Genomic DNA, 10477 nt, shown 5'->3' on the forward strand with positions numbered 1-10477 from the left:
TCAGATGTATGGTGTTCGAAACAAGTGAAGATATAATGTAATCTCCGTGTTCAAAACAAAATGATAACCTCCTTGCTAAAAAAACAAACTGATAAAACAAAAGAGGGTACAATCAGTAATAAAATAGCATATTGATTAGACTAATCTACATTATGACAATAACCTATCAGGTTTGACTTTTTTGGAGACAGAGGTATCCCCCCGAATGCACACAGTACATGTACTTAACTTTCGAGCCGTGTTGTCAGGACCTATAAAACCCTTGAAGTTACAATCGACACTGCTTCACCCTGCAAGTACCTTTAGTTGGTTTGCTAAAATACAGTTAATACTATTGTTTTGCACCAACCTTGCACCAGCATTTGATTTGATAACTTCTGACAGCAAAAGTGTCCATAGGTTTTTTTCTCCATAGAAAAACATTACAACCCATAAAACCCTCAGGATTTTTGTACTACTGTATCATGGCTAACTGTGATCATGGTAGTTTGTAAACTTATGCTGATGTCATAACTGGGTCCCGGCCAGGAAGTCTTATGGAATGAAAAGTATGATCATATTAAAGACAACAAAGCACATGCAAAAAAAGTTGAAAAAGATCAATTATTATAATGGGAACTATTTGTATTGTGCAAGCACATCTAACCCTCGGAAGACGGGGAACAACAGACGATAAACCGGACAGTGAGTGAGTGTGAGTGTATTTGTGTATATTCTTGTTGATTTTTCATTAATCGAAACAGCCTGGTCCCAGTTTGGAAATGTGACCTCAGCATAAGCATGGAGTTGAAAGACAGACCTCCATGGCATACATTGTAAGGCAATGGATATGGGCTTATCAGATGTGTATTGATTTTGTGTCAACAAAAACTGACTGAAAGAAAGGTTTTTGGTAGTAGGTGTACTCAGCTCTCTTCTAAATACTTCAAGAAAAGGTTTCCCTGGAAATGACATTGTATCTAGTATTTCCATTAAATACCATTTAAATTGAAGGAACAGATTATACTTTGCCTGAGGTATGGGACGTACAATACATGTATATGGGATTACTAGTATCAGTAATGTGTTACGGATCCTTTAATTATTCGTGACCTTTTGTCACTCACCTACCTATTATTGTATTATCATTTGTGTGTCACTGATACTATTATCATTCCTGAGCCAATGTATTTGCATAATCTTAGTCGAAAGCCAGTTTTCCGAGTGCAGTCATTCTGGGATTGATGTGCAAGCCACAAAAAGGAGGCTCAAAGTCAAATTTTGAATTTTAAATCTCCTTGACCAGACAAATAACAACAATATCGTCAGCACTCAGGACACAAGCTGAATTACAGCTTTGTGTCAATTGAATCAGCAGTTCTCCTCAAAAGCAGCAAAATTTTCTTGCAATGGTCTGCAGATTTGAGCAAAAATACTGTTAGTACAAGCTTGATATGAAAACAAAAGTCTCTAACACCTTAGCTAGAGATCTTCTGACAGAATGCCATTCACTTAGCGTGAATTTCCTTAGACAATGTGGACCATTCCATTATCTACAAGGACAGTCTTATAGTCAGTCAACTTTTGTAGGCAAAATTCCCAAACACACTTATTTGAGGAAATTCAAAGTAAAAAAAAAAAATGCAATGAACATATGTCTGAATCAACCAGCTATGTCAACTTCTTGAGAAGGTAATTTTGGGATCTGTTTTGGTTACTAGAAGATTCTTCCAACAGTGACATGTTTGAAGATTAAAGATTATAACTGACCTCCAAATTTTCCATGACTATCAGTAATATATATATATATATATATCCATGAATAAAAAAATGAACATCGTGGGTGACAGTTAACAGGACTTGAAAACTCCTTTTTTGTGTATAAAGTTAGTCTTTTCTGTGTAGTATTATTTACATAAAATTACCTGCACCCTACAAATTTAACTTCTTACAGTCTGTTCTAACTACTAAGTGGCCCCTACCTGAAAGGGACAACAATCTCATTTTGAATGATAATTACTCAATCAGACTGTATTTCACACCAACTGGCAGAGTGTGAATAGGTTCTGGTTGGGCCATGGTGAGCTAGCATTAGCCCAGTGGCCTATGAACCTTGGTCGATTTACATTTTTCACACCTTTTCCTTCAAATTTGTAGGCCACTGGCCTGAGCTAGTTCACATGGGCTAGGTGATTTGAGGTGTGAAGCCCAGTGGGGGCCAGTGGCAGGCCACTATTGTTGTTGTGGCAGGCCACTATTGTTGTTTGTACAGGCCAAGTGGTTTAATTGCAGCCCATTGATGGGCTATCAACAGACCACATGGTCTAGTGCATTTTCAATCAAACATATCTAATCCTATGAACATCACTGACTAATAATTTTTACTTGACTACTGTCATGATGAAGAGAGCTTTCAGATGATACCAAATTTGTAGGCAGAAATTTGATATTTCTGAGGATTCCCGATTGCCTCTGTTTTTCCCAATTTAAATTGACCAGTGTTATGTACCTTATTTTTAGGGCAAAGGTCAGTAATAGCGCAGGCGCAGAGGGCCCAGTTCTAGTATATAGAGATGGCAATGTAATGTAGAGTGTAAAGAAGTCTTTTTTTAGGGAAATGTTGTTGTTTTGGACTTGGATGTTATAGATAAGGGTTGTAGTATTTTAATTTTGGTGAAAAAACAGACTTGCAGCCATGTTTGTGTTGTCTGGCTCGCTGAAGAAGATATAGGTTTACATGCGGTCATCAGCTGTCCAGAGAGGTCAGGGGTCACTTCTCAATGTTTGGGTAGAATTCTCGCATGGTTTAGGTGCGTAGGATTTTGTCATTTTTTGGGAATGGAGACTTGAGAGGTTGGCCTACCCTGCCAATGTATGTTCTTCAAGGTCTAAAACTCAGGTATATCAATTTTGACCACGTTGTTTTCACATAATTCCCATATATTAACATAGGAAAGCCCTATTACTGTGCTGTGCCCTTTAGAGCTGAAGAAAAGAGAATTGTAATATATCAGACTTTCGGCTGAATGGTCAGTTCAGCATCCAAGACAGTCCTATTATAAGTAATCTTTGTGTTGTCATCATTTGTCAGGAAGTGTATATTCCAAGTAAAAGTGATTTAATGTGTGCTAGAGTGTATTGTATTGAAGTCATTGTGGAAAATGTATATTTTATTATTTTGATGCGTTTATTGCCCATGGAGTTTATGTTACGAAGTTGACAAAGATTTCTCAAGCAAGTACAAGCTGTAAGCTTTCAACTGAAAGAATATCTTTTACAAAGCCTCAGAAAGGAGAATACCTTGTTGATATGTAATAAGCCTTTCAGCTGAATAGTCAGTTCAACACTCAGGACAGTCTGTAGTCATTTACTCACCTGTAGTCATACCTGGGTACAATCTTTTCTCATGTACGATTGTGTAATCCTGGTGTTATCAGGACTTGTCAGACATTTTGTAGCTTTGATATTAGCATTTCATACATGGTTTTGGATACTCTAATACATTGAGGTCACAAAAAAGGATGTTTTATTGCCCTTGTACATCATTACTACTGACATTAGGGCAAACCTGCATGACATTTCTAAAAAGTAGAGATTCTTAGCTTTCTATTTATGTATAACATATTGGGGGTATTGTGGAAGAAAATAAAAGTAGAACCCCCTATTATAAAGGGTTCTGGAACCCCAGCACTGAGATCACGTACTGGCCAGAAACTCCAGCAGCCTAAGGGGTAATGCTTAACATAATTATGTGACAATTATGCAAATATGGATACACTTTGCATAATTTATGATGAAATTATGTAAATCAGCTGCATTACATGATAGGACTATTCAAGCTTGTGACATGTAATTGAAAACAAGAGAAACACATATAGATAATGATTATGTAAATGTTAATTTGTATAATCAATGAGAAAATGTTATAAATCAATAATAGTAACTGCCTGGAATTTGATACTTGGGGTATTTGAAAGTTAAGTGAATATTCAGGTCATTAAACATATTTATTGACTTATTCAAATAAGGACGTCATTTGCATAATTGCTGGCTAGAACACTGGTTGGAACAAAATGAAATCCTTCTCCAGTAACTTGACTTGTAACTCTTGTACTCCAGAGAACACTCCTGCCGCGGCCATCTCAGCCCTCTCGACACATGATGTCCCTGTCCTTCATCCACAACTCCCATGCTGCTATCCAGGGCTCCTTCACTCCCATCCTCCCCAGGAAAACCCCGTCTCCGGCCACTACCACCTCCCGACCCATCGCCCCCAAGACTGCCGCTCACACCGCGACTGCTGGACAGTCCCTGGCAGCAACTTCTGGTAAGTATCTGATACCAGCCCAGAAAAGAACAAGAATCAGTCATGCCTTCAAATATCAGCAAGAATTTTCCAAGTAAATTTATGTTGTAACTTCTTTTTTCAAATTGAGAAAACTGGGTTACTACATGTGCTTGAAGTAGGTTGTTTTATTCTTACCCTTTACTGTGCTTCAAGTAGGTTTCTGTAAAACTTGTATACTATATAGTTACGCCTAAACTCTACAGAGTATGAAATGACAATCACAATTTGCCGCCACTGATGCACGGTGCAGCGCAGTGATTTTCGTGTGGCACATCCAGGATGCATCACACAAAAATCACTGCGTGTCGGTGGTGGTCCTGTTTACATGAAGATTGTTGTAGGACACAGTTTTTTGGCCCCGTATAAACTAGCCCTATGTCGTTTGTGGCCGTTTGTCCCCAGGAGGTGCCATCAGTCTAGCTGCCCAGGCTGCCGGGGTTCCCGGGGCCCAGCTCAGACCTACAGCCTCTCCCAAACCTCTATCAGCAGGTATGTTGTGCGGACATGTGTGTAAGACATCCATGGATACATCTGGCAGTGTTAAAAATACCCACCCTCAGTCTGCATTTTCCAGAGAAGAAAAATTTGTCATCTGTGCAATTTGGCAGACTGAAAAAAACAATGAACTGTGCATTAATTCTTGTCATCATGATATTGTTTAAGATCTTTTATGTTTACCACAGACTCTATAATATACTACATGCATGTACCTAGTAATTGTGCACACCATGTATCTTTTGAATTACACGCAAAATTTTGCAATTTTGTGTATGCCAGGGTTTAGGTTCAGACTTACTAGCATGTATTTGCAGAAAGTATTTCCAAATTGTGGAACAAATTTTAACAATCTGCAATATTGCAGAGCACTGAAAATTTATTTCCACCACTGCCAGGTAACATTGATAACATTGGTAACATTGGTGTATTTATGATCACCTTCACAGAAAGAAAACTTTTTTTTGCTTCATTTCTTCTTCCATTCAAAACAAATAAGATCAGTGGACCAGATGGTAATTGGTACTGTAGAGTGTTGGGTTGAGTTGGAGGGGCTGGTCAGAATATACTAGTAGATGAATGTGTCTGAGTAAGAATAAACAGAGCAGTAGATTCTTAGAATAAACTATGTGAAGGTTAACATTAAAATGTTACTTTTCTAGTTCAACATCTGCTTTGGTTGAGTTTTTCTGGTGTGTTAGATTCCATGTTATCAGCAGGTTGATTTTTCTCCCCAGTTGACTGCGCAGTGGCCATGCAGACACAGACTCCAGTGCCAACGTACCCTACTGGCACTCCTGGTCAGCTGGGACCACCACAACCTCCAACACCTCAACAAACTTTAACAACTCACCCACGGGTAAGGAAACAGCTGAGGTCATAATGCCCACCTGCAGTCTGCATTTTTCAGTAGTACCGTGCACTGAGTACTGCAGATTGAAGAAAAATGAAGCAACCTGCAATTTTGCAGACTGAAAAATTCAGGCTAGGTGTTCAATGGTGTCGGCATCCATGGATATAGCCCAGTTTTGTCTATGTGTTCTGCGCAAAGAACATAATGTTTCTTCTACACCCAGGTAGTGCAGTTTCTAGGGGCGAAATCAAGTACATGTACGTCAGACCTTTGACGTCGCTTCTTGAAAAATATCTACCAAGCTGAAAAAGATTCTTTTGATTGTATACTGTATAAATTGTTTTAAGTGACTTTTTCAAATACCGGTAGGCATTATTATGTTGAGAAGGATGTAGTATGGAGGCTTGTATATTTCCAAAACAAAATGTTGACATTCTGCAATATTGCAGAAAACTGAAGAAAGTATTTCTCACTGGTTATACAGGTAGGAGTTTTCTTTTACACAACCAGTAGTGTATCTTACCTTGCTTATGTTTCGGCATCTACTAGACACATTGCTCAGAGCTTCTGACTGGAGTACTGCTTCTAACTCAAATCCCATGTTTGGGATTGTGTTTTTGCTGCAAAAGTGCATTGGCTACATATAGTGGCGAGAAGCAGCACTCCAGTCAGAAGCTCTGAGGAAGGTGTCTGATAGACATCAAAATGAAAGCAAGGTAAGAGACATTACTGGTTGTGTGAAAGAAAATCCCAATATCCTATGTTCTATGAAATTATTTTCGGATGTTTTTTTTTTATTATTCATCAAAACATGAAAACATAACAAGGACAGTGTGACGCTGCACTCAGGTTTACAACTTATATTAACAGCGCCACACAAAAAGTACAATTAACATTTAAATACATGTATACAAAGTTGACATATATCTGTGCGCCGTAGTCCCACCACCCCAAGACATTAACATGTTAAATTAGATTAAATGCTAAAAAAAAGCTATTTGAAAGATACATGTAAGATTACGTGGTAACCTCCTATATCTCATTGGCGGAAAAACATCCGCCAATCAGAGCTAGGAGGAGAATTTAGGCCCATTAACATGTACGTAGTATTTGGACTTCTATTGACTGTTAGGAACAGTCAAGCAGAGCTAGAAGCGTTTGGTATCTCCAATGTAAATCTGAGTGAGTTTTGGGATGTTTGTACCACTGTTTCAGCCTGTGTCTGAGCCAGCCCCTCTCAGCACACAGTCTCAGGACGTGAGCCTGGCGTTAGCAGGAGGACACGTGTCCCAGTCTGCGGCCGGCGGTTCTGGCATGGGGAGTTTGGACGTCCTGCCTGACCAGGGCAGTTTGTCTGTCATGCCTACAGCAGGCACGGGAATGACAGACCCTATCCTGGATATTAACATGACGGGTGAGTCACAATACAGGCCACTAAGGTGTAGGAAAATATGGGAAATCACAATTTTTCACAGTACTTTTTTGTTTTAGTTTTCGCGGTAATTTAATAATATGTACCACAACTTAACATTTCCATGAACAAATAATTCACCAACTCTGCACCTGCCGCCACGGCAAACGTATAGTTCCACAAACATATCCATTTTTCTCAAACTGCAAATTTTTGCTATCCGTTTTCAGTCCTGAAAATAATTAAGTACTAGTGATTTTCTTTCTTTTTTTAGATTTTCGTTTAAATGATCCAAAAAATAAAGTTTGCTTGTGCACAAATAAATGCTGCACGGCCACATACGCACCCCGACCATCACCGTTCCTTTGCTCTTTATAGATGGAATGACTGGAAATCTGTCATCTCATTCAAGAGAAGGGCTGGACATTCCTGCCATCAGCACCAATACTTCCCCCTCCAAACTCTGTCTGGAGTCTGTTCTTCTCAATGGAGAGGTGGGTTGTGTAGACTTGTTTTTCCTGCTACTGTTTACAGATAAGCTCATACACAATGCATGCAATAATTATTGTTGCAGGGCTTTTGTACATGACATTGTACTTTTCTTTCCATTAATTTGCAAAACTATACATGTACGTTGGCAGAAACGTTACATGCAATTTAGAAGATCTACATGCAAAGTTGAAGTGAATTCAGTCTTCAGTCTTCTCTAGATAGATACAACAAGTTGCATTTGGATGTTAAATCTATGGGGGGGGGGCAGAAAGATGTTTTCATGGCCAGATGGTCGACTTATAGAGGTGGTCACTTGGGCAAGTTTGACTGTATTTGAGATGTTCCAACATAAGACCAAAGTAAGGACAGATATATTAGATAGATCAGTAAGGTGTATTCAGGTGTGTTACATGTAAATCAGCACTCAGGTATCTGATCACTTGCATTGAGACAAATTCTGACAAAAACTCATGATGGCAACTCCAGGAACTTCAGTCACCATGGACAGTCGGTGTATTATCTGGTGTATTATCTGGTGTATTGTCTGCTTTTGTTTTGACTGATAACCTCTGTATTTTTCAGGCTGGTGATATAACTCTCAGCAGCTTACTAGGTGAGTAGAGATAAAATCTTGTGTGGGCTGTTTTAGTGCCCACACTAATAATATAATAAGGCCATGTTGATTTGATTATATGGATGACATCCTCTGGGAACCCCAAAACTGATGCGAGCGTGCGAATAAAAATAAGTTTGGAAAAAAAAAAGACGTTTGCTTCATTATAAAATCTATGTAGTCATAAAGGATAAACACACATGGTATGCTATGGCGGATAATAATAGACTCTTCATTTTCATTTCTTCACATTTTCTTCTTTTCCTGAATTAATTTTGGCATTGTATGACATTAGTATCGTTTTCTAATACATGTACTTGTTTTTTGCAACATATGACATATATTCGCTCATTTTGTACGATTTACAGTATGGTCGAAACAAAATTTTTTCTGGGGGGGGACAAACAAAAATTCATGTGCGCATAGATGTCATCCATATAATCAAATCAACATGGCCTAAATGTTAAGAAATGTGAGATAATTGAGCAAATATGTTAAAAAGTGGATTCCGACGTAAATGTCAAGTATATAATTTTTGAAAATAAGATGATTTTTTGTACAAAAATACATGTATTACAAAACGCCCCTTCAATAGCCCTTTGGTGAATCTCTGAGGGGAAAGCTGTACATTGTACATGTACTCTTAGTACATAAATATGGGGTATTTTGACTTCTGTAAATGCTGGTAGTCAATTTGTGCATGCAATGCTTGTGCATGCTCTGCTGGTGTTCATGATTGTGTTTAGCAAATCCACCCAGATGAAAGAAATTTCCCCATCAATACCCACCCAATTTTTTTTTATGAACGTCATTTACATGATAATTATGCCAGGAAGCTACTGGATAGGTTTTTAACTTCTGGATAGATTTTGAAAACAGATGTTTCAAGTCGCATCCGCTACTTTCATTAGTGACTGTTAAATTCGTCAGTGACAGTTAATTCCCAGTCACTGACGTAAAGTAGTGGATGCTACTTGAAGCATTTGACAGTTTTTAAAATCTATCCAGTTGCTTGTAATGAGTCACAATTCCTATGTGTATATCCTTAGACCATGTTGCTTTCATTATAATTATGGATGACATTCATGTGTGCATTCGTCCATCCCCCCACACTGACCACACTGTAAATCATACAAAGCAGCTGCAAGATGAACAAATGATTGACAATTGATACAGTCATAGAATGCAAAAAAAAAAACAATGTGAAGAAATGAAAATGAAGAGTCTATTATTCGACATACATGTACCATACTGTGTTTAGTCATTTGTTCAACCTTCATGACCACATATAGATTTCATGACAACTAACTTTTTATTCGCATGCTCGCATCAGGTTTGGGTTTCCAGAGGATGTCATCCATATAATCAAAATCAACATGGCCTTACCTGGATGTCTAATCTTGATCAACGTACATAATCTGTACTCATTATTTTCCAGCGACTCTTCAATCTCCTGAAAAGGCCAAGAACATGTCCCTGGGGGGAGGCTCTGTCCTGTTCAGTGAAGAATCCAGGGACTCCCTGGCATCTAAACATGCACTGGATGTGAGTACCACCCTCAATCCTGGATTGATCATATCAGTGGCATAATTTCCCAAAATGATTTCATCAGGTTGGTAGAACATAGGATATTGGAATTTACTTAATAAACACAACCAGTACTTCTCTCACCACCGTACTTCTCTCACGGTACTTCTCTCACGGTACTTTCATGTCTATCAGACACCTTCCTCAGAAAAACGGGAACCAGACGAACCTTATTATCATGGACTTTGCTAAAGCCTTTGATAAGGTCCCTCATCTACAGCTAATACACAAACTCCAGTTTTAAGGCATTACTGGTAAGGCACTTGTCTGGATCCAGAATTTCCTGCAGGGCCGCTCACAAACTGTAGTGCTAGACGGGGAGCGCTCGGACCCAGTGCCTGTAACATCGGGCGTACCCCAGGGTACAATCCTGGACCCGATTCTCTTTCTAGCATACATCAATGACCTTCCTAAATACGCTGCACATGCTAAAGTCAGGCTTTTCGCCGACAACTGCATCTTGCAGATGAGTATTAAGGAAGAAGACGATTGTAAAAGACTGCAGTATGACATCAATAGTATCTGTAGTTGGGGGAGAAGGAGTGGCTGATGGCCTTCAACTCATCAAAATGTGAGGTGATGACCGTCCCTTCTTCTAGAAACCCAATAACGTTTCCCTATACCCTCCATGAACACATTCTAACTAAAGTAAGTACCACCAAATATCTTGGTGTCTCCATCTCCTCAAACTTGACCTGG

The 10477-nt window shown here is 38.9% G+C and overlaps 1 protein-coding gene across 1 annotated transcript in view; it reads left to right on the forward strand.

Moving 5' to 3' along the window:
• LOC109467655 (protein cramped-like) overlaps nt 1-10477 on the forward strand; it is a 19052-nt gene that overhangs the window by 3833 nt on the left and 4742 nt on the right. Inside the window, exons 5-11 of the mRNA XM_019765697.1 lie at nt 4099-4306; nt 4730-4816; nt 5560-5681; nt 6891-7089; nt 7465-7580; nt 8161-8191; nt 9630-9736. Of these exons, the coding sequence (XP_019621256.1) occupies nt 4099-4306; nt 4730-4816; nt 5560-5681; nt 6891-7089; nt 7465-7580; nt 8161-8191; nt 9630-9736 (870 nt within the window). The remainder of the gene's footprint in view (nt 1-4098; nt 4307-4729; nt 4817-5559; nt 5682-6890; nt 7090-7464; nt 7581-8160; nt 8192-9629; nt 9737-10477) is intronic.

Source organism: Branchiostoma belcheri, unplaced genomic scaffold, assembly GCF_001625305.1.
Source record: "Branchiostoma belcheri isolate BF01 breed outbred unplaced genomic scaffold, Haploidv18h27 scaffold186, whole genome shotgun sequence".
In the NCBI taxonomy this organism is placed as follows: domain Eukaryota; kingdom Metazoa; phylum Chordata; class Leptocardii; order Amphioxiformes; family Branchiostomatidae; genus Branchiostoma; species Branchiostoma belcheri.